Below are 24765 nucleotides of genomic sequence, written 5' to 3'. Positions count from 1 at the left end.
AAGGGGAGAATAGAAAATTTCATGACCAAAACTTGTTGGGATCGCACAATTGCAAAGGAAGAGAAGCTGATTCTTTTGTTTGTCTATGGGAGGAAGGTTCTCAAGGGCTAAAACAAAAATTTTCCAATATCAAATCAATGACTTAGACTTTTTCTTCAATTATTTGTTTAATAAAGTAAGATCCTTTTCCTTGTATTGTTGACTTGAAATTTGGGATTCATAATCATCTCTCTACAAAGGCCTGCATTCTTCTGTTTTCTGGACCACGTTTGAGTACTTCGGTTGCACAGCATTTATTATTTTTGAAAAAAATAAAACCCATAAGATTCGTTGCAGGAAAAGAGAACAAATATGATAATGACTAATGAGATTGATCTAGAAAATGTTATTTTTTTAAATGATAAAAAAAGAAAAGAGTAATTATTTTGTTATAGTATCATAAAAGTTGCGTTAAAAACTTCTTAAAATGGTTTATTAATAATTATTTAAAAAGCTCTCATTAAGCAGACTCTGCGTTATAATAAAAAATATAACTTTTTTAAAACATCCATCTCCGAAATTTTTACATGCCGTACGTGCTGATACAGTACTTACTGTTCCTGAAAACATTTGCTAGTGTGACTGCAATCACTGTAAAATAAAAAATAAATAAAATTGCACAATATGCCATATAATGAAAGAACTATTTTCTTTTTTTGAAATATTGTTAATAACTTTAGCAGTTGGACTGATAAGTTGTACTAAATTGATTAGAAAATCAGGTCAATGTTTTTCCATCTCAAGCCAACTTTGTAACTCCAAAAATTCTGGTCACGGAGTTAGGCTCAACTTTGTTTTGGAAATTTTGGTGGCGGAAAATTGCAATGAAAAATTTTCCATGTTTTTCTCTTGTATGTCTGGAAAATTATTGTTATCTTAGTTAGACCAAATCCAGCCTAATTTCTTATGTATTAGTATGATGTTAATGAAAATTAATTAATATGCAAATTGGGTCTAAGTGTCTAATTAAGCTGAGTACCTGACTCACTCTTACTTTTAATTAAAAAGTGCCAAAGGTTTGCAATAAAATTATAGCCAGTCAAGATACCCAGCCGCTGTTTTAAAGGTTTCACTGTTTTTCTCTGAAATTCTTTTTTCTATTGTCATTATTATTATCATTATTTTGTTGAATATGAGATCTTCTTTATACCAGGAAGCAGTACAAAGTTTAAAACAAACAAGAACAAAATAGGACTACCAATTACTTAATTGTTTTTACTAAATCCAATTAAGCTTAATTTCTTGTTTTCACATATTTAATTTAGCATTTTTGGATCTTAGTACTAATACAGCTACTTGGTCTCAACTTCACATCATGGAAGTTGAATAGCTTTTCAGGGCACTTTAACTCTTTCTTGGAATTTTGTTTTGATGGAAAATATCATTACTATTTCCTCACAGCTAGAAACAGTCTATGGTGTCTAATATGGCGGCCTGTTGATCTTGATCTTCTTGAGAATAGAACGTTTGTCCATTCAAAGCTACGAATTTATTTCTATTTTTGGGTGTTTGCGTAAGTATCTTTTCTTTTACTAAATAAAAACTTTACTTTAGCCTAATATAAATGTATATGTGTGTGAAACTCCCTCTTGGAGACTTGAATTCTAATCTTTACCCTCACACTTTACAAGAACTTATACTTGTGTTTGTGTATATATCTTGAATAGGACATACGACCATAATTCCAACTAAAAAACAGATATTTCTTCACAACAAATTGAGACCCTTTAAGTAAATTAATTACTAAAAAAAAGTATAATTAATTTCTAATTTTATCAGTATATCATGCCTATTTTTATCTCAATCTTACCAAATTAAAATCCTATTTACTACTTTAATCATTTTCTATTTCTTCAGGAGTATTATTATCATATTATGGACATTATATAAGAGTTCGCCTATTTTATTGAAGACATCTGAATAATTTTGGAGAACTTGCTCTTTAAAAATTAGCTAGATCTACTGATCAATTATTGCCCCTTTGATGAACTCAAATCATTCTTTAATTCACTGCACTATATTATCATATTAACTAAGACTAGCCTAAACATGTAATTATGCTCCAAAAAAATTTGCAAGCCAATCCTTTCTCTAAGTGTTTTCCAATTGGGCTATATTGATTTGTAAGTTGTGACAAATGTCTCCTAAATACATTACTATTTAATATTTATTGGGTGGAAGTATTTGAGTAGAAGGTTTTGGATTTTATTTTTTGGTTTAAATTACTTGAATATAGTATCAAAACTACCATTTTTTTTTCTATTTATAACATTCGTAGATGAATTTAAACTAATTAATATGTGAATTTAAAATGATTTAAGTGTAACATGTTATTTCAAAATTCATAACACTTTTTTTTTTTGGTTGAACATATACCTATAGAACCCCAAATCTATGTATGTTGTTAAAAATTCATATCAAGTAAAAAATTAATTCATTTTAAATCCTCAAAACCAAAAGTCAGTAGAATTTTTTTGCATTGAGTTTGGTATACATGATTACTTTATGCCTTTCCAAGCGCATAATTTGTGCACCAGGTGCATTTTTGTCTTTGATTATTTGTGCATTCAACCAACTCTGAAAAAGAAAACTCGAAGAGTGCATTATTATTAGAAAGAAAACAATCCCAGGAAGAGGCATGGTTGAATTAGGATCAATAAGCAGACTTAAATCTGTTACAATGTATTGTAACAAAGAAGTAATCGTGTTTATTCTTGGGTCTTTGTTGGGAGTCTCTGAAGTGTTTAGTGAAGTATCCGTGCTAGATTACCTAACTTGTTTTATGCTTTGATCTTTCCTGGGTTAGGTAACTATCTATTTTTCATTTTGGTCATAGTGCTACTTTTTATTTTTAATTTCTTTTGTAGATAGGTCATAGTGCTACTCGTCTTGAAATTTTGCACCATTGTACAATTGGAATTAGATCACCGTACAGATGTACTTGGCATTGTGACTACTCTTTTTTCCTCCTCATATGACCTCATATAGCTGTCAAATTAGAAGAGAAATGTCCAAAGAGAGAAAAAAAAAACTGTAGAAATTAGATTTAGAAAACGTAAGCCAAATGAGAATTGACCATATTCATTATTCAAGTTCAAACCCATGTGGATAGGAAACAATATTTTTACAATAATTTTATAATAAAACTCGAATATTAAGTGCACGTTTGGACACATGTTTTTTCCTCCACGTTTGCGTCCCATGCATTTTGTGTGAGTTTCACGATACTATTTATATATTTAAAAATTATTTTTTTATAGTATTTTTAGTTTTCAGCAATAAATAATATCTAAATAGACCCTAAGTATATGTTTGGTAAAAATTAAAAAGTCAACTTATTTTACTATTTAACTTATTTTTGTTACCATTTATAGTTTTATTGTACTTTTTAATACTATTCGTGAATCTCACTATACTATTTTAGCTAATTTTTACTTTTATCTATAATATTTTAAGTAAAATTTCAACAAAATAAATGAATCTTAAACAAACTCTAAATTGTTAAGAATAAAATAATAATATTATTGATAGACTTGAAATGATAGTCAGTAACAAGTAACTATCTCGACTTTGTTATCACCTAAATCTCTTGTAAAATTATTGTAAAATTGTTGCGATTTCAGCCGTACAAATCTCCCTGTATTAGATTACTTTTTGCGATGCCTATGTATAGTAAGTTTCGTACGTATATAACCGTGTCAATAAAGTCATGGGCTGTAGTAATGACTATTATGTTTTATGTCAGTATGTATGTTTGTCACGTCACTCACGTCACAATGATGTACACAATACGCATATTGCACGATAGTCTTGAAAAGATAGGAGCACCTGTTTCTGTGATGTGAATTGGTTGAAATTATGCCTAACGAGCGCATTGACAAATGACAATCAATATGGGAGAATCCAAGAAAAACCTCTTTTTATTATGGTCTCTAAAATTTACAAGAATTTTTCTTTTTTTTGGAGTTAACTATGAATATTGCATAAAATTAGAAATTAACCGGTCTATTACAGTACATATTAGGTTTATCTTAAGCTAGGATTCTTTTCACCCTAAGCGGTGGATTTAAAAATACAGCAAAAGATGATAAACAGCTTGCTCCCAATTTGACCAATGCATCAATGTATTGGTTGGTTTCTCGATAGACATGGATTATTTGCTTGTTAGGTATTACCTTTAACAAGTTCCTACAATCAATTAACAAATGCTCCATTAACAAATTAGCAGTGTTATTGTTCATGAGCAACACAATGCTTAAGGCATCAAGTTCAACAATAAGATTATTTACAAGAACTAATTAAGTAAGAGTTTTATAATTTAATAATATAATATGTTCTTTTTTATTAAGAGAATTAGGGTTAAATTCCCTTTTTTTATCATTATAATTATTGAATTATGAAAAAATTATCCTAATAACACCCTTTCTCTCTACTCAGTACTCACTAACACAAATGAGTAGTGTGTAGTTTTCTATTTTTATTTTTCATAGGATAAGATCCTTGAAATTTATGAATGATAATTATTTTTTTATAATTGAATAGTTGAGTTAAACCCGTGTGTAATGTGTATCATTAATTTTTTTTCCTGTTGATAATTTGATGATTTTAATGAGGGTGAGAGATTTAAACACTAATTGAAAATATCAAAATGTATCAATTGAGTTACATGCTCTTGACTAACATTATATAATTTTTTTTGTTTGGATGAATAGCTAATAGTAAATAAATAAAATGGTATAACATTATGAATTAATAATGATGAGAATAGCTCTTAATGTTTTAAACGGAGACATCTAGCATTTACAGCTCGCTCCTCCAACTAATAAATTATAAAATGAAAAGGAAATGATGAGGGTTATCAAAGTTTTACATATGGTTTCAAAAAAGAAAAGAAAAAAAGAAAGAGGTTCACATAAACCTACTCACAAGTCACACCCACCACACAAGGGTATCATCCAAGTTCAAAATCCACTCCCTCAACTATCAAATCATTAATTTATAAGTACAAAGTTCTTTTGAGGTGATGAAGGGTAAGAGTCAGAGTTCAAGTCTTTAAAAGGAAGTTTTACATATATATACACCTAGATTAGACTAAAATAGTTTTGTATAAAAACTATTGAATCATTAAAAATAATAATGATGAGGGCAATTGAAGTTTTACATTAAGTTAGAAGAAGAATGGTTCACATAAAGTTGCTCACACCCAACATACGAGGTTATGACCATGTTGGTCACCACCGGCCCGATCCCATTAATGCATACGTAGCAGATTTGAAGTTTGAACAGGTTTATAAGGATATAGTGATTTACAGTTGCCAAATTAGCGTTAGATTGTTACATTTAATTAACATGACACTTTTTTACCAAAAAAAAAAAAAAAATTAACATGACACTTATTTTTTGAGAATCAATTAACATGACACTTGAACTTGATCTATTGGTGTTAGTGAGGCACGGAATAATTAATTACGATAAATTAAATAATTCAAAGACTTTTTTTTTTTTGAGAAAGTAATAATTCAAAGACTTGATTCGATATATATATTTTTTTTAATTTTTAATGCTGGCGAGTAGTGACCAAGTCAAAATGAGAGTAATATGTCCATTATTAAAACAACTATACATATATATTATTTATATTGGAATATTAAAGAATTAGTACAAATGTACAATTTGTTAAGTGGTCAAACCCTACATCAAGTAATAATAAAAAGCTCAGCAAGCGATTGATTTGACATTGTTAATTTGCTCAAATCCAGAAATTTGAAATCTTCGATTAATGTTAATATTCAACCTATTATTGTATCATAGTAAAACTTCACGGATCATTATTATTGTTCAAATCTCACAATCCAAGATCTAAGTTGCTAACTGTTCATACAACTTCAAGGAGAAAATTAAGCTGTCATGAAATCAGGGAATGTATAATGCCATTATTTAGTAAGACGATCAAATAAAGAATAGGTTGTACCTTTCACCTTTCTCTTTCTTGCAGTCCAAATAGGTGTCACAAAGAGACCAGCTTAAAAAAAAAAAAATTGATAGGGCACTTGGGTTTAGATTTTAGTTTTGAAAGTATGCATGTCTTGTGTGGCTTTAGGAGAGAAGAAGTGATACTAGACATATCACACACATTTTTACATAAGTTTTATAAATTGATGTGTTGTTATTATTATTATTATTATTTATAGATTCATTTAAACAATTTCAATATATGCATGGCATATGCTTCCTAATAATTGTTTTTTTATTATTAAATTAAGACACTAATAGATATTTGGCGTAAACAGAGTTTTGAGCCAAAATCTTATATTTGATAATAAAAAACTTTGTATGTTCAACTAATTAGAACCCATAATATGTCAATTTTTAAACACAATAAGAAATTAAGAAATTTATTTACTATATTATTTGATGTGATACTAATTACATTTAATATCACATCAGTTATAATTTTTTTTTTTTTCTAGAATAGTATTATTATCTTTTACATTTTCCTGAGGAGAAATAAGACTCCACAGACAAGGTGGAGTAAGAACAGAAAAAACACCCCTTTTCCAGAACAGGAAAAAACCCCTTTTTCTCAACCTTGTGTTTCCAAGTCTGACAAACCTTTTATTTTTCCAAGTTTGACAACCTAGTCTATAAAGGAGGGCCAAAGTTTATGCTGGATGGCATAGTAGCCTTGGTGTTAATGAGAAATTCGTCAATGTGTCTTCTAGACATGATTGTAGACTGATCATGGTATAGCTTTCAAATCTTTTTCCCAACATTAATCTGTTTGTGAAAGCTTCAACTTTGAATTTTTCTCTATGCTAGTGTAAGTTAGCCTGCCTAAGTCAAAATGTGATGCCCACTCAGGTTGACTTCCACACTTATTAATTCCAAATTTCAAGGCCAATGTCTCATGATTTTTTATATTCCACATCAAACCTATTGAACTATGAAACTTTTTTTTTTTTTTTTAATTCTAAAAAATCACATAAGAAAAAAAATATCTAAAAAATCAAACATTTACTTTGTTAATTAATTCATTTAGTCATGAATTATTAGTACACCAAAGACTTCTTCCAGACGGCACACCTTATAAGAAGCTTCTACTTCGATACTAATTGAAACCACAGCACACAGGTAGAACTTAGAAGTACCAGAGAGATATGGAGGTAGCAAAGGTGAGTTCTACAGAGAACAATAACGATGAAGACAATGAAGTTATGCTTCCAGGGTTTCGATTTCATCCAACTGATGAAGAGCTTGTTGGGTTTTATTTGAGACGAAAGGTGGAGAAGAAACCAATCAGTATTGAACTCATCAAACAAATTGATATCTACAAATATGATCCATGGGATCTTCCAAGTAAGATCTGCTAGCTAGCTATAGCTCTTATCATCAGTTTTGTTGTATCGATCTATATACTATGTATAGTCTTCTTCTTCTTTTTTGTGGAAAAGTTTCAACTGTAATTTAAACTCAGGGCAGTTGATGAAGTTAACTGGATACTGCTGACAATAATTTTCATCTCTTACACATGAACGTGTATATATATAACATAATATAACTCATCATCAAAGTAAGAAAGCAAGTACAACACTTGCTTTCATTTATTCTCTTCCCACTCTTTTACTCAAATGATCGAATGAAACCATAGGGTTTAAAATCTCTATCTGTCACAAATTCCATAAAAGTATATTGTAAAACTAATATTGTTATGTAATAATTTCAAACCTTTATTTCAAAACACACACACAAACATATATACATATATATATATAGAGAGAGAGAGAGAGAGAGAAAGAGAGAGAGAGAGAGAACGATCATGAATGTTTAGAAGGCTCAGTAGGATTATCATTCAACTGTATATAATATGTTTAGTTTTTAAGAGAAATATTTCAAATTTTGATATTACCCAATTCTCTTCATGCGAAAATACTTGGGTTCAAATTCACAGTTCAAACCCCTTTCTCTCTTTTATACTTCCAAGCATTTTATACATGAGAAAGTGTTAATTAAATTATACGACTCTTGACTTCTTCTCTCCCTAATAGTAAGGGGAAAAAAACATACTCACATTAAGTTGTAAGACAATAATAATATAAAGGGAAATATTGTTTTACGCTTATTTATATCTACTGTTTAAATTTACATAATACTCATAATTAACGTGTTCATGTGCAAATTTTAAAAGGTGAAAAGAAAATCTCCTTATTTAAAATATGAAAATGATAAAATGTTATTTAGAAGCTGCTTAAAGGAGCTAGCAACTTAAGTATATGCAATCACCATGATATATGAATATATAAGTTCCATTTGTTTTTACTCTAGAATAAGCATAGGATCTAGGGGACTTAAGTAGTCTTTAAACACAACATATATTAAAGATCTCCCTTATCGACCACAATGTAAGGTTCATGGAAAGCAAGCACCTGAGGCCACAAAATTCTCCTAATGTTCCTTTGATTCATATTTTAGTTCCAAGATGAGACAAAACTGCACGGTTTCTTTGCATTTTCCTCTTCTTGACATCAGTGCCACATGAAAGAGATGAAGAAATATTCCCTTTTCTTCATATGCTAATAATGTCAATGTTATTTATCTTGATTCTACATTACCTACCACATTTTACTATCCAAGACCTAAATTTAGTATTTGTTTCAAGTTGAATTCGCCAGCATCTACAACTAACCTCATAGTTTAAATCTGTTGGCATGCCATGACTGACCTCATAATATATCTTGCTTCCTATATATATTAATTTTAATTGTATCATGGACTTGCTTCTTATTGATCTTCTTTTGTTAAAATATGAAGAAGTTAGTACTGTGGGGGACAAAGAATGGTATTTCTTCTGCATAAGAGGGAGGAAGTATAGGAACAGCATAAGACCAAACAGAGTCACAGGGTCAGGGTTTTGGAAAGCCACAGGTATAGACAAACCCATATATTCAGTCCAAGAACCTCATGAATGCATTGGCCTCAAGAAGTCCTTAGTCTACTACCGTGGAAGTGCTGGTAAAGGCACCAAAACTGATTGGATGATGCATGAGTTTCGTCTTCCACCAAATGGGAAATGTAGCAACCTCACTAATGCCAATAGTGCTCAAGAAGCTGTAAGAATATTCTTCTCATTTATCTTATTACCCTTAAGTTTTGTTCTAAATTAGCTGCGCCACTTTCGCATTTTTTTAATGTTTTCACACCAAGGTATGCTAAAAATTAAAAAAAGTAGTTGATGTGTACCTTTTCCTAGACGACAAGCAACAATATCCATGATTCAGGCGGGAAATATTTCACTATTTCAGAACTCATAAGTGATTATATATAGACATTAAGTTTTATTGTATTACGTCAACATAGATTTTAGTTTAAAATACATATACTTTTCAATCCTGGAATTCGGCTAAGTTTGACTTTAACATCTCAAATTTAAAAATTTCAATTTAATCTAAGAAAAAAATAGTAGGTATTAATATCATCCTCGCATTCATTTGCTGTTAAAAGAAATTGAATATGCGATAAAATGGGTGCTAAATTGACAAGTTAAACAGCTATGCAGCATAACCATTTAAATGGACCGCATTTCTTAATGCTGTTTTAGGCCCTATGGACTCTTTTGTGAAAGACAGTCAAACCGTTGAACCCATGAATCAAGGTCTTTGAACAGCGCAGACAAAAGGGATTATATATTACATTGACCACTTCCTTAACTTATGCTATTATTCCATCTAATCGCTTTTTAAACCTCGGTTGCTCAGTCCAAAACTTATTTTCTTACATGACTATGTTGGTTGCCAAGGAAGAAACGTCAAAAGTGTACAGCTATTTTGATAAAATATTTGTCAGTTTCTGATTCTAAGCAAAACAGACAAAGCTAATTTTTTTCAATTTTCTCTAAACGGTTTTGCAGGAAGTTTGGACACTTTGCCGAATATTCAAACGAATCCCATCTTACAAGAAGTATGCACCAAATTGGAAAGAGACCAGCACCAAACAAAATCTAACTGATTCAAGTCCTAAAACATGCAGTTTGGACTCTGACAATAATGAACCATACATAAGTTTTGAAGACTCTGTTTTCCAACAACATAATGAATGCAAGCCGTATATCCAACAAGTTGATGAAAGGAACCATTATTTTGTGGGTCATTTGAATACTCTAAATCAAGTTCCATTTACACCATCTTATTCAAACTTTTGGAACCCCAGTGGCGATGATTTCTTTACAAAAGGAAACTGGGACGAGCTCAGGCCAGTGGTTCAGCTAGCTAGTGATCCATCCCAAGTGTACAACTGTAGATGAGCAGATGAGGAGAGCATTCTTACTTGTCTCCTTCTTTTTATTTTCTTTGTTTTTTTTTAGTTCTTGGGGTGGGTGGAGGGGAGGGTAGGGGGGGTTTGGTTTGGTTAACAGTAGTTATGAACTTTAATAAATGTCATGTTTCATGAGTCAGATTAATTATTTAGTATTTTTGGAATACAATGGCACGATTCTTCCTCATATCACATAATAGTGTATCTTACTAATTAAATTTGTAGTATGATCCACTATTTATGTGAAAAAATGAAGTATTACGTCGTTGTATTCTAGGAATATATAATAATTTTCCTGTGATCAAGTTACATACATTCTAACTATACTTTCACAGCATTAATAACTTTATAGGAGATTTTTTTTTTTTTTTGTATTATAAAATAAAGAATATTGTGATAATTATATATTTCCATATGTGGTTTGGACTGGTTGTACTTTTCTCACCCGTAAAAAGCATTACTTTATAGACTTGAGGTTAACTCCATAATACAACCATAACCCAACTTGTGTCCACAGTTAAAAGACGCAACAAAACATTAGGATAATCGCTTCTTAGAGAGAGAGATATATATATATATATATAAATCCAAGAAGTTAGATCAGATTTGTCATTCTGCAGATAAATATAATCTTCACAAGAATTTTTATAAGGTAGCCAGTAGGTTAGGGATCTCACGAGCACCAAAATGTTGACAGAAAGGGAGTAGAGTGTTGGATTAAGATAGTTTGACTCGGTTAATTAATTCAATTATTCAAGTTTATTAATTAAGTTAAATTGCATGCAAGCAGTGGAGGCACCAACAAATCACCAAAAATACCAAATGCAGCAGAAAATAAATTTGGTACGGTAATTTGTTGACAAATGGGAAAAATCTTTCGCAAGGCAAAAACCCCATTGGGTGATTTTAAGGTCACCACTTCCAAGAATCCACTAATCAACAATCAAATGGTCACAAATATAAGGAATCTTACCACTACCCTAGTCTATCCTGAAATATCAACCTATAGTTAAACCCTTGCTCCAATACCCAATTGGGCTTGATCTTGTAGTAGACTTCTTTCCATTGATGCACAAATCTCGAATTTGTGATTAACCCTTTTGCATAGATCCCAGTACGTGACTAACTCCAGCAACTTAAATGGATGTTGTTGGCTACAAAATTCTTCACTTCATTAACAATAGAGATCAGGAAGCACTTGGTTACAAAACCCTATGGCGTACAAACGCAGTAGCTTCTCATAGAGAAAAATAAACTCTTTGGTCTCTGTATCCATGTGTGACGACTCTTAAAATAAGTCTTATATATGTCTAGGGTTGTGAGTAAAGAAACCCTAAACAAATACATAAGCTTTGGCCAAATTTCAGATTGAAAATCTTAATTCTCGATAGATTGAGCTTCTATCGAGCCATCTATCGAGCATTTCATTTAGTCTCAATAGTAGTATCTATTGAGCTATCTGTCGAGACTTAATAAAACAGCTTTTCTTCACTTGTTTCTTAGATCAATCTTCATGTCTTTAATACGAACATTTGATATGCTTGAACAATATATTTCTTGACGTATTAAACCCAACCTAAATCTACCCAATTATAAGTAAAATGTATTTTATCAAAGATTAGCCAATTATATAAAATATGACCCTAACACACACTATTCAGCTAACCATCATTAATAGATAAGGAGCCAATCTTCCCAACCAGCAACCCCTCCGCATATGCATAAAGAATGAGGAAAATGTAAGAGTTTGAAATTCCAACCAAGTAGTAGATTAAAGGAAGTGATCAATCAAATGGAGCTCCTCAAGGCCCAAGATATGACATGACAGAATGCCAGTACTCTCATAAAGCATTATTGGAGAGCATCTTAGTGCATTCAAACATTGGCAAACCATTTATGGTGCACTATATATACCATTATTTATTTTGGGATGACTGTTTTGCTTGTCCAAATATATATATATATATATATATATATATTAGTTGAAGCATAATATTTATTGTTACTTCATTCTTATTGAGCCTCAGTGTGTCATTTCAGTCAAATTTAGTCAATTTCGGTTATTCAGTCTAGTTTTGTTCATCTGGTCCACTTGGTCAATTCCGGTCTAGTTTGGTTCATACAGTCCACTTCGATCCATTCAGTTTATTTTGGTCTATTCAGTCAATTTGGCTACGATATGTTGCTCCTCAATCCATGATATTCCTTAAATATACAAAAATATGATAGAAATAACATAATAAATAAATTAGATAAATAAAATTGGAAAATAATTAGGCCATGTTGTTCTATTTTATATAAAAAAATTGAGATGCTCCGTGTAATGTATATTTCTTTTGAACTTCTTTCATATACTCATCTACATAAGCTTTTTACAAGTACTAAAAGTTCTTGAAATGATTATGTTAAGTTGTGATTTTTTTTTTTTTTTTTTTGTTCCTAACTTCCTATGGATATTCAGTAGGGGTGTTGGGGGGTCTTTCTCTTGGAGAGTTTAACTATACATTCATTACCCTTAACCCGAAGAAACGACTTGCAAACAACTTTGACCAATTTCACCCTATAAACTTATGCAATGTTGTGCATAAAATCATGTCCAAGATGCTGCCAAACTAAATAAAACCAAATTAGCATTTGTCCTTGGTGGACAAATCTTAGAGAATTTGGTCATGGATTAGTGTAGGAAATCATCCATAGCTTCAAGGCAAAAAACGGAAATGAACGATTGTTGAGCATCAAATTGGACATGAGGCAAAGCATATGACCTAATGTAATAGGATTTTTTTTTTTTTTTTTTTTATCAAGGTAATTAAAAATTTTGGATTATGTGATAAATTCATAGCGTGGATTCACCCGTGCATATCAACTTCTCTATCTTGATCAATGGCTCTCCCCAAGGTAGAATTGATTCAAGCAAAAGTTTGGGAATATGTACTTTAAACTAAAAATTTTACATTCTTTGTCTGAGTCCATAGCATCCTATCATCATGCTTGAGAACCCCGAGTGGAATTCTCAGTATCATATCATATGTATCTTATGCAGCTAGAAATTTTGATTTAGAATATCTATTGCAATAACTTAGTGTGTGGTTTCTCAAAAAAAAAAAAAACTTAGTGTGTGTGCGTGAGGGAAGACTACACACACTTAAAAAAATAAATAGGCTCTTGAAGAGTTCTGGATACATAGAAATAATAATAAAAATAAATAAAGATGTGGCACAAAAAAAAAAAAAAACTTGAATTCTTGGAAAATGAACCAAAAATACAATTACTTCGTCTTTGCTTGTCCAAGGTTCCAGTTTTGGGTATGATTCAGAACAAAAAATGTTCCAATTTAGGTGAAGATGTTTTTCAATTGTCAAAAGAATATCAGACATCAACATGTTTGAGCCATATTAGTAAATAATAATGAGATTGGTAAGCTTCTATAGACGCATTTGGATGAACGGGGTGTGGTTAACCAATGTCTCTATAGAAGTTGGCATTGTATACAACTTCCATATACAATGTTGAGATGTTAATAAGTGTATCCAAAACTCTTCAAGAGCCTACCTATTTTTTTGAGTGTGTGTAGTCTCCCCTCGTGCAAACACACAAAGTAATTACAATAGATATTCTAAATTAAAATTTCCAGCCGCATGAGATACATATGATACTAGGAATCCCGTTCAGGGGTCTCAAGCATGATGATAGGGTGTTATGGACTCAAGCAAAGGATGTAAATTTCTTAGTTAAAAGTGCATATTCCCAGACCTCTGCTAGAATATCCATTGAAACTTCCTCGCTGCACTCATTGTAAGGCGTTTGGTCATTCCACAAATGCCTTGCAAAGAAAAGAAAAGCAAAGTTTGGATTCCGAAGGAAAATAAACTAACTCAGCAAAAGACTCAAAATGAAGATAATATCTGGTCAAAGGTCTTGCTTGAACGGATGTCAGTGGATGCACAAATGTTCAGTCATGAAACGGTTTGCAGTAAGTCTAGAGTCCTCATAGTTCCTCCGAAAGCAAAGGATCTATTAGCTTATGTAGTGAAAGTTGTAAGGCCTGGGAGTGGAAATAAACAAATAGATGGTATTAGCTACTGTAACAGGAGATGAGAATGCTCAGAGAAGGGGAAGACATGCAAAATCTGGATGATTTCTTGGATATCAATATTACTTTACAACATTCCATTGATGCTGCTTTGGTCACCAGGCAGGACTTTTAATAAGAAGAAAAAGAGGAATCAGAGACGAGCCAAAGGTAAGCAAACTATTACAAGGTCATGCAAAGAACACTTCAAAGTAGGCTGTTTGTACAAATATCAAAAAATGGTTTATTGAGAAGCTCTAGAAGTGCACTTTATATTAACTGTCCTCCACTGGGAAGGAATCGAATACCATTACATAGATATCAGTTTACCCTGTTCATAGCTCAATCATGAAAGAAATAGAAGGAAAAGAAATAGGTCGAGAAAGTTCACATTTTCCTGTAACTGAATGTGTGCCAATCCCTACATTTGAAAATTTTTGTTTATGTAATTGTGGATATTTAATATCAAGGCTGATGAAAAGAGTTTGCTCCTTGTTCATGGTGGTTATTAACTGGTTGGCTAACAACAGGAATATCCAAGCTGCTTCCTTCAATCTCAGGAGCAACTTCTCTTACATCAGCTATCCTTGCCTCTGTTGCCTGAATATCGCTCCATTCACCATCTCCAATTGGCCGGAGGTTGACCTGATCTGCTGCCACGTGGACTACACTCTCCCCAGGAACTGGGACTGCCCTAGAAACACTGAGACATGCTTTATCCACATTCTCCTCCGACAAGTCTACATGCTTTGTCAGTGGAAGCGTGTTATCAATACTTGAGCAAGACTCGGTCTTCTCCTCAAAGACTTGCTTAGTATCAATATGATGTCTGTTAAGAAAAAAAATAATTAAATTTTGATTATTAATCCCGAAAAAGTAACAAACAATTTTTTCATTACTTTTTATATTATAGTCTAATACTACAGATGTAACTTTAATGGAAAATTTTGGAATCAAGAGTGGTCTACATGTAGGCCAAACATGCTGAGCCTAGACATGTCAAAAACAAGGGGAGAAAATGACTAAACTATAGCAGTAGTTCCTCATATCATTAACAAATTACATAATTGTCACACTATGTGAACTGTAGAGAATAATAACAATACAGGAGAAATGCATTATCTAGAGAGACACAGGTTATTGCTTGAACATGAGAAAAAAATAACATCTAGCATAACTGTTCACATTAACTATCATTTTGACATGATCATGCTTGGGAAATTCTTTGGGTGGAAGTAAAACTCAAATCATATCCCGAAATACTCAGTGAGACATATACACAAAATAAAAAATTTGAAAATGAAAATCTTTATAAACTCCTTCTTTTCTTTTCCATACTTTGTGTTTTGGTAAAACTTTATCCTTTTTCTTACCTATTAGTTCCACTTTTACATGGATGAGAACTCACATCATTTTCAATTTAGTTTAGTTTAATTTTTAGTTGGGTTTTTTTCCTCTCCCTCTCTCTCCAGTTCTATTGCTTGATTAGTTGTTTTACATCAGTGTCATTAGTACTTTATCATGTTACTTATAAAAAAAAAAGAGTACTTTATCAAGTCTTTTTCCTGTAACAAGGGGCCTTACATCGAGCAGAATAAAATTGGGATTGATCCAGAATGATCCCTGAGTACTACGTGTATGGATAAAAGGGTTAAGATGCTAAACCTTTGGAGTTGTGTTTGTAACTTATTTACATATGCCAGAAGCTCTTGCTTTTCCTTCACAGCAGCTGACTCTTTCTGTACTGCCTCCTTTATTCTAGATTCAGCATCTGCCTCTGCAACCCTGACCTTTTCCTCTGCTCTCACAACAGCTGCTTCTAATATAACAACACGCTCTCTAGCTTTTGCAAGCTCAGAACGCCACATATGAGCCTCCTGATTAGCAGAGTCTCTCTGCTTGATCAATTGATCCTTTTCTCTACTCAAGGTCATAACCTTTTGTTCGTACTCTTTTAGCTACAAGTCAAATGAAAGCCAAAATATAGAGAGACAATTAAAAAGCGACATCTAAAATCACAACAGCATTTTGTGCAAGTAGAATTAAATAATAGGGAAGTTAGGAGATATACATGGCCATTGGCACAGGATTCTTTTTAAGCTGTTTACTCCATATCAGGTTTTATCAATACTATGCAATGAGCAATCAACAAAGTACCTTTGCCACACATGACTCCAGCTGCTTCTCGGAATCTCTTTTAACACGCTCAATTTCTGCACATGCAATTCTTCTTTGTTCATCCATTGTATGAGCTGCAGATGCAGCAGACTCAGCAGCTTCAGCTGTCTCAGATAATTTCTCAGCAATTTCTCTTATTGTTGAATCCCGTGCACGAAGGTCCTGAGCCAAATTGTGCAGTTCCTCATCCTTAACTCGTAGTGTCTCCTGCAAGATGTACTCACACAGTTAAAGAATCAAATCTAGGTTAAATTAAAGACCAAATAGACTTGCAGGATTAGCGATGACTTTAAAGGAATAAGCTTAGCAAGAAAACAAAAACAAAAGCAATATATATACATATAAGAAAGACTTAAAAGGGATAAGAACCCCAAGATGGTGCCAACATGCCAAGCAAGGCCAGGCTCAAACAGGACCATAACAACATCAACCACTAAACCTTGGTCCCAAAACTTTGGGTTTGGCTATGGATCTTCAAAAGACTAGGGTCAGTCACATGTATTCTTTTTTGACATTCTATCCCACCCAAAATATCACTCTGTTACATCCAATATTTAGTACCATAGAGTATAAGTGGTCTTATAATAAAAGGCACCTTTAAGGAGCCAAGCCAGCTTGATTTACATGACAACTCAAAATTATGGGACCCAAACACGTATTCGTTTATTCAATGACTATGCAAGACTAGCTTAAATTGAGGCGAGGGCATATCCACAAACAAGAAAATACACACAAGGCCCATCACAAAGACATTCTTCATCAACCTGTTCATAAATTCCTTAGCCAAGACAAATCAACATTAATTGCAGCCATAAAATAGTGGATGACTCTACAGGATGCTTATATGCCATTATCCAAACCCCCAAATTTTGCCTAGTCATCAAATAGCACCTAACAATTATGCATATTTTTCCATTGCTTCTACTTTCCAAAGTTCAATAATAATAATATGAAAACAAAGAGTTCTCTACCACTATTCTACTAGAAGCTATTGCTATTTCTTGCTAAAGTTGTCTGCCTAGTATCATGCTTCTGGTGCACTTAACTGCTTCTTAACTGTACAAAAAGAGAAACAAGGCTCTACATATATTTTATAATTTGTCTTCTAGATCAGATTTTATGTCTCAGTTTCAAGAAACTGGGTTTCTCAAGATAATCAATTTTTAGATTTTAATGAACATAAATTGTCTGATAGATTGAAAACACTATATACACAACATAGAACTTTTTTAGCGAATGAGCAGTATGTACCTCTGTACTTTCATTTGTACCAATTTTGATGGTCCAAAATCGTTCAATGTCTAATTCTATGTAACTTCATAAACTTAAAGTAAATCGTCTGAAAATTCTGAGAATATTAAGGCATTTATTAGGATAAAAATAATTTAAAGGCTGAGCCTGAGCACTCTTGATTTTGAAACCAATATTTCAAAAAATATTAATCTGATTACAACCCTTTTCTTTCCTAGTTTTGGGAAAAGAAAGCGGGGGGAGGGGGGGATGTTAAAGTTTTTGTAACTCATGACTCATAAGCCTTGCAATGTCCAGGATCCTATGTCCTTCCAACCCTTCTTCTTCTTCTCAAGGAAAATAAAATTGCCACAAAGCCAGAACCAGTCAATTAGGTAATTTATTGGCACAAATAAAAAATAAATATTTGCAGTAACTCTATATCCCTTGAACCAATACAAAGGCATATACTGGCATGTCTTAACTATTACAAATTAAATATTCCTTGTAGAAACATGAGAGAGGACATTCTAGCTATGCCTCCTAGATTTTTCCATCTATCTACTCAATGATCAGAGGCAGTCAAATAACAGCAAATGCATTTACAAGTGATGAGGAATGTACATTTCCAAGGAGGTTTTTTTTTTAAAAAAAATTACGAACTTGCATTTTCAAGTTTGTCAAACAATTAAAGAGAAATTGCAGGATATAAATCTATTGTAACTGCAGAAATGACAAGATTATATTTCATCCTATGCACCTGAATATCAAATGAAGGCATTAATCACCATAAACATGTTATTGATGAAGTACAAAAGCAATAAGAGTCTGATCTTTATATAAATATTATTGGATATGCAATCCATAACTGAAATTAGGACATAGTATCACTGCTATAAAATTGAAAGTGGAAAGCACAGGTAGAGTACCCTCATGATTGCTACATCATCCATTGGACCATCAGTTGTTCTATTTGTCACCATTCCTAGAGCATTTCTTAAAGAAATCTGCATTGCTGATTCAATTTCTTTAGAACATTCGAGAGCTGTTGAATTGGCAGCAGCAACTACTGCTGCGACTGTTCCTAATTTTGCAGAACCATTTCCACTTAAGGAATTCACAGCCTCTTTATGGGCCTTCAGAACCAATTGTGTTGCGCTGAATGTCAGAAGGCAATGAGAAAACAAAACATTAGTAGAGAAATAAACTGCAATATATGTATTTGATAATTCAGGCAAGAAGACAAGAACTCAAACCTAGCAAAGACAAACCTCATCAACAGATGCTCGTTTTATGAAATGAAATTTAAAGAATAAAATTCAACTGTAAGAACAACTAGTTGTTCATTCATTAAATTAACCCACCTTAGTATGTTACTTTCATTTTTATTAGGTTACTTTAGAACAGAAGAATAAATTTCAAGAAGCTTTAAGTAGCCAACATGAGGTAAAGAAGAAAGAAGAACTCTCAAGGTAAAGCTTTAATAAAATATAGAATAAGATAACAGTAAAATCAAAAGACAATGTTTCTTTTTCTTTTCATTTATTTTTTTAATAAGTAAATCAAAGATAACATTTCAGTTGCAAGAAGGATCAAAGAATGTCATAAATTAGGGAAAAAACTCAAATATAAAAAATTCAGTATCATTCTGAGCATGAAAAGAGTATGATTATGGATGCAAATGAGAATACACGTGGTGAACCCCAATTAGTCAGTGAGAATTCATAGCCAATCACAAAGTTTTGGGATTAAGTCTTTGTTGTTGTATCATTATGAGCATGAAAAGTGAAGTACTCATAAATGCTCTAAATTTTCTCCAAGATGTTCTTAGTTGTACATTTAAGGATAAGAAACAATACAATAAAGAAAAGTGATCTTTAATTTTTTTTTTTTTGATAGGTAATAACAAACTTTATTGATAATAAAAACACAATGAATTTACGATAGTAAACTCACTGCACTGAAAAGAATACAAACCAATCAAAAAGAAAGACTAACAAAATTAAGAAATACAAAGAATGACAATGCGTAAACCCCCAAATACGGGACCACTCAAACAAAGTCCTAAGTAGCAAAGACTTCACACAGTTTACAAGTCTCTCAGTTTCCTTAAAAGTTCAGGCATTGCGCTCCTTCCAAATTAACCACATAAGACACGCTGGAACCATATTCCACACATTTGAAGTGTGACTCCCCAACCACCAAATTCTCTCCTAAAACCTAACTTTGGCACCCAACCCAAATCTTGATCTTTTTTTAGGAGAAAAATTAACCTGGAAGGCTGTTGCTAGTTCCACACTTCATGGATTCAGTGGAGGAAGGATCATAACATCATACAAGATATAGAAATCAATCATGTCATTCCACTCGCACAACAAACATACGGAAGCATGGACATATGAAAGGTCAAAGCACCTTCAGTGTGTTTCTTTCTTTGTGTGGACCGCAGCTTGGGATAAGATTTTTATGGGTGATAATTCGTGGAATAGGGGTTTTAATTTTGTTGATTGGTGTATTATGTGTTGTTGTTGCGGGGAGACCATAGACCATTTGTTGCTACATTGTAAGAGGGCTCATCAGTTGTGGAGCTTTATCTTTAGATCTTTTGAGATTTGTGGGTTTTACCAAGATTGGTTGCAAATTTACTTTTTGATTGGTGGAGTTGGTTGGGAAGTTCTCATCTAATATTTGGAATTTAATTCCATTGTATTTAATGTGGTGTATTTGGAAGGAATGATGTTAGCAGACTTTTGAGGACATGGATAAATCTGATGACCAGTTGCTTGCTTCACTTAGTGGTTCTCTTTTTGACTGGTCTAAGGCTTGGGGACTCACATCTAGTGATTCTATCAATGTGTTCCTTATTTCTCTCCTTTGCAATTAATTTTCTTTTTTATTTTTTGTTTTTCTCTTTTTTGTACTCTTTGGTTTGCTTTATGCTTTTTTCTGCATGAAGCAGTTTTTTGAATATATATCTTTCTTACTTACAAAAAAAGAAAAAAGATAAACAAGTTGCAAACAAATCCAGACCATAATCTTACCAATAAGTCTGCTCACAATGTCCCCTATTGCTAATTTTTTTTTTTTTTTTTTTGATAAGTATCCCCTATTGCTAATGTTAGAAACCGCATTCCACTCAAATAGTTATCTGTTCCTTTGTTTAATAGCAAGAGAGGAGATGGGAGCAGGTATCCCTTCCCTTCTTTGGTTGTAGGGTGGAAAGGCAAGAATAAAGTAAATTACCAGAAAACTATGATTAATGATAGGAATCTGTTTATACATTGTTGAACATATCCCCCAAAATAAAATTTTAAAAAAAAAAAAAATTTTAAGACATTGTTGAGATTTTAAGAATTTGATAGGGTCAAAAGGGAAGTACAGAGAAATTCAGTAAAGTCGGTGTCCTTTCATTTCTATTTCCCCAATTTGAGAGAACTGGAAAAAAGGGCTTTGATAGGGTACATTAAATCCCTTTTAATCATCTCCCTCTCCGTCAAATACATCAAACAAGGGGAAGGGTAATATCCCAACCCCTAACCTTCCCCTTTCCTTCCCTTTCCTTTTTGTTCATCCAATTACACCTTTCAATTTGAAGAGCTGCTCAGCCTAAGCCCTCATAGTTTTCTGCCTACTTTCTATTGAGGTTCTAAAACAAACTTAGGTTTTCACCACTAACCAAAACAACAAAGCTGGAAGAAGTGATGCATCTCTTTCCAAATTCTCCCTAAATGACTGCATCCTTTCTTTTCAAAAACAATTGGGCAATTACAAATAAAAACCATCAAATATGTCAGACTCTCTCTCCCATAGTCTAACTTAATAATAATTTCATGGGACCAAATGATCAATGATGTTGGTTAATCTCTTTACTGGGGAGGCAACTTTGCATACCAACTATCCATCAATTTGCTAATATACATATGCAAACTAAGAAATTATAGGATAAATCATCACATAGTCCCTTGAACTGTGAAGCCACCCTCACAAAAGCAAACCATCTGAAATCTGAACCAAAAAAAAAAAAATGTTCCATGGTTTCGACCTAGAAGACAACTTCTCACAAAAATAAATTGTTGAGAAATTTCTTGTTGGATGGGGGGTGGGGGGTGGTGAGGAGTTCAAATACCATTTGGTTGGGTGGAATGCGGTTTGCTCTCCTATTGCTAATGGTGGTTTGGGTGTAAGGAAGATAAGTACTTTCAATCAATCTTTATAAAATGGCTTTGGTGTTTTGATTTGGAAGACACTCATGTATGGAGATGAGTAATTGCTACAAAGAATGGGGAAGATGGATTTTAAAACTGACTCAAGGGACACATGGAAGTAGCTTGTGGAAAAGCATTCAGACGGGATGGGATGGGCTGCTAAGATATGTAGGTTTTGATGTAGGGGATGGTCATCGCGTGTGGTTTTGGCATGACACCTGATGTGGGGATCATCCTTTAAAGGGTTTGTTTCCCGTTTTGTTTTCATGTTCCACAAGTAGAGGTGATTCATTATGTGATATTTTTATTGGACAAATGGCAGGGGAAATGAGAAGTTAGAAATGTCAGTTTTCAAAGAGCTTTTAATGATTGGGAGTAGGATTCAATGAGTGCTTTTCTTACTCTGCTTCAATCTAATACCCCTAGGAGAGATGGTTGTGATAAATGTATATGTGAGACTCTCCAAATAAATAACAGATGCACACAGGAATCATGACACACTCATAATTATTTATACAATCATAGAAAATCATTACAACAGACTCAGACCCTGTAAGAGGCTGCAAAAGGAAAGATCCAGAGAACTTACTTCAAGGTTGATACCCAAGCTCTAGCTGCACCTGGAGTCTCTGCACAAAGGAAGTAGTCTTTTTTCTGTGGGGTCCCAATATCTAATCACGCTAGTTAAGAAGCACATACGTTTAGAAATTTCAAACAAACCCCAAACCAATTCTTTCACTTGAACTCCAAAATATTTTCCACATTGTTTAAAAAGAAAAAAAGAAATGATAAATGAGGATACAGAAACAGCAGCCATCATACTTTGGTAGTCCACTAAATCACATTGAAAAAAAAAAAAAAAAAAAAGCATTAGTAATCTTTAAAGCTAAAAGCCACTTGCAAAAAGAAGTAGTTAAGAATTCAATAAAGCAAAGTTGTTAAGAAAAGCATTAATCTTACTGGAAGTTGACAGGAGACACTGTAATGGTGCTATTTGCATCAAATATAATAGATCCCTTGACAGTTGGCTCATTTCTCCTAATCCTAATGCAACCAAACAACCCGAAATATCAAAGATAAAAAACTTGCTCCATATTAAAGTTAAAAAAAAATGAAATGCAAAACAAATACTAACTTGTACTCCATTCTGCCAGTGGTTGGGTCCAAAATCACCCAACGCTCGTTCCATTTCCTCAGCTGTTATAATGCACACAACTTAATTAGTTACGCAATCAACGACTTCCTCAATTCCCAAATCTTAAAATGGCAATTTAAACATAAAATCATTCTTATGTCAGTTCAGAATAAGCATACAGCTGTGTAGTCAAGTAGTTGGACTCTTGTTTACCCACTACACCCAACCAAAATTTTTTTCTTTTCTATTACTATTTCGGTTAATTTACGCAAACCTGAAGAAATTAGAGCTAATTACTAGTTATAGATTCCGATAGAACATTTCTAAATTGACCCCAAAATTTTTTTTGAAAACTACGATTTAGCAAAGCTAAAATTTAAAAGCATTTATAAATTACCAAAGTACAAATTCTTAAAATAACAACAACAACAGGAAACAATCAAAATCTAAGAGAGAGAGAGAGGATTGTACGGTCTCAGATCGCTTGAGAAGTGGGCCTTGCAACAAATTCCTACCAGAACCGGACGCTAACTGGCGTTTGATCTTCTCCAAACTGTTCTCTGCATCACCAGGTCTCTGCTCCATCCCAAAATTCTTCAAGTTTATACATAATACTCCAATAACATTATTATTTTGTACATATAAAAATATACGTATATTTATATAATCTCAGATAGAGGGACTAACCGGAAGAACAGCATTGGAGGCCATGGTAGAAGTGGACTTTTAGAGAAGAGGGATCAGGATGTCAATTATGGGAAAATGGAAGGGGCTATTTGCTATAAAAATCTCTCACTCGCTTTCGATGATATTTCGGAAAGCTAGCAAACAATGCAAGGCTGTTAGGTTTGTTTCATGGACTTGCAGGTGGTAGTTTTAGTTGTCTTCTTTTCTATAATTATAATTTATAATTCTTATTTAGCCCCAAAAATCCTCTTTTTTTGTGTTTTTATTTTTATTTTATTTTTTGAGCTGTTCTGTTGCGTTCGAAGGTTTACTTTTGACTCTTGAGTGCTAAACTAAGCTAAGGCCCGATTCTCATTAAAAATAAATAAAAAAACTAAGCTAAGGCCCCGGCACGACACGACACGAGCGACGTTGTACTTGTTAACGCCAATGCCACGGACCGTGTACGAGTGTGAACTCTACCACGTGCACCATGCCACATTCCACTGCGTGATTACTATTGGTTGAAAAAAAGTATTCTTTTTTTTTTTTTTTCTAATTTAATCGCTCAGTGTGAAGGTTTGAATATTAAATATATCCGATTAGAAATATTAGTAGGCTCAACTAATCAGTTGAATTACAAAGCTTTTTTGGATTTTGTTTTCAAAGATTGTAGCTTGTCATTTTTGTAAATAAATATAAAAGGTAGGAATAATTGTGGCTTTGTATTTACCGTCTTTCTACATATGTTTTTTTTTTTTTTTTTTGAGTAATCTTTCTACATATGTTTGGTTGAAAAGCTACAAAGGTAAGAGAATAAAATATGTTAAGAACATTTATTGTAAGGACTCAATTTCACTAATAGGCCCAAAAGGTAATAGGATTTAGGTTCAAAGAGTTCAATACAATAAATTTGTAAAAATCGAGTTAGA

At 32.7% G+C, this 24765-nt stretch overlaps 2 protein-coding genes across 4 annotated transcripts; one reads left to right on the top strand and one right to left on the bottom strand.

Moving 5' to 3' along the window:
- Positions 1-7107: 7107 nt before the first annotated feature.
- LOC115955231 (transcription factor JUNGBRUNNEN 1-like) lies at positions 7108-10682 on the top strand. 2 transcript variants are annotated; one of them, XM_031073298.1, is made up of 3 exons: positions 7108-7395; positions 8851-9146; positions 9944-10682. In XM_031073298.1, exons 1-3 carry the CDS (start codon positions 7197-7199, stop codon positions 10334-10336), a joined length of 888 nt encoding a protein of 295 aa, XP_030929158.1. In that variant the 5' UTR covers positions 7108-7196; the 3' UTR covers positions 10337-10682. The 2 variants fall into 2 exon arrangements, with proteins under 2 accessions (XP_030929158.1, XP_030929157.1); XM_031073297.1 differs by having other exon boundaries at positions 7110-7395; positions 8848-9146.
- A 3977-nt stretch (positions 10683-14659) lies between these two features.
- On the bottom strand, positions 14660-24054 carry LOC115955853 (switch-associated protein 70-like). 2 transcript variants are annotated; one of them, XM_031074224.1, is made up of 10 exons: positions 23855-24054; positions 23639-23761; positions 23168-23229; positions 22993-23076; positions 22835-22866; positions 22622-22703; positions 18757-18985; positions 16577-16804; positions 16085-16377; positions 14660-15248 (listed from the first exon to the last, which is right to left on the bottom strand). In XM_031074224.1, the coding sequence occupies exons 1-10, from the start codon at positions 23876-23878 to the stop codon at positions 14885-14887; spliced, it is 1521 nt and encodes a 506-aa protein (XP_030930084.1). In that variant the 5' UTR covers positions 23879-24054; the 3' UTR covers positions 14660-14884. The 2 variants fall into 2 exon arrangements, with proteins under 2 accessions (XP_030930084.1, XP_030930085.1); XM_031074225.1 differs by having other exon boundaries at positions 23639-23743.
- Between the last annotated feature and the right edge of the window lie 711 nt (positions 24055-24765).

This window comes from Quercus lobata, chromosome 8 (assembly GCF_001633185.2).
Source record: "Quercus lobata isolate SW786 chromosome 8, ValleyOak3.0 Primary Assembly, whole genome shotgun sequence".
Classification (NCBI taxonomy): domain Eukaryota; kingdom Viridiplantae; phylum Streptophyta; class Magnoliopsida; order Fagales; family Fagaceae; genus Quercus; species Quercus lobata.
This window is presented reverse-complemented; position numbering and strand designations above follow the sequence as displayed.

What these genes read in the sequence shown, in the direction of transcription:
- LOC115955853 (XM_031074224.1), bottom strand. Translation starts at nt 23,878, where the DNA reads ATGGCCTCCAATGCTGTTCTTCCG. An exon ending in GCTTGGGTATCAACCTTGAA is followed by an intron (nt 18,986 to 22,621) that starts GTAAGTTCTCTG and finishes TCTGACATTCAG; the next exon opens with CGCAACACAATTGGTTCTGA. An exon ending in TTACAAACACAACTCCAAAG is followed by an intron (nt 15,249 to 16,084) that starts GTTTAGCATCTT and finishes TTTTCTTAACAG; the next exon opens with ACATCATATTGATACTAAGC.
- LOC115955231 (XM_031073297.1), top strand. Translation starts at nt 7,197, where the DNA reads ATGGAGGTAGCAAAGGTGAGTTCTACAGAGAACAATAACGATGAAGAC. An exon ending in TGATCCATGGGATCTTCCAA is followed by an intron (nt 7,396 to 8,847) that starts GTAAGATCTGCT and finishes TAAAATATGAAG; the next exon opens with AAGTTAGTACTGTGGGGGAC. An exon ending in CCAATAGTGCTCAAGAAGCT is followed by an intron (nt 9,147 to 9,943) that starts GTAAGAATATTC and finishes ACGGTTTTGCAG; the next exon opens with GAAGTTTGGACACTTTGCCG.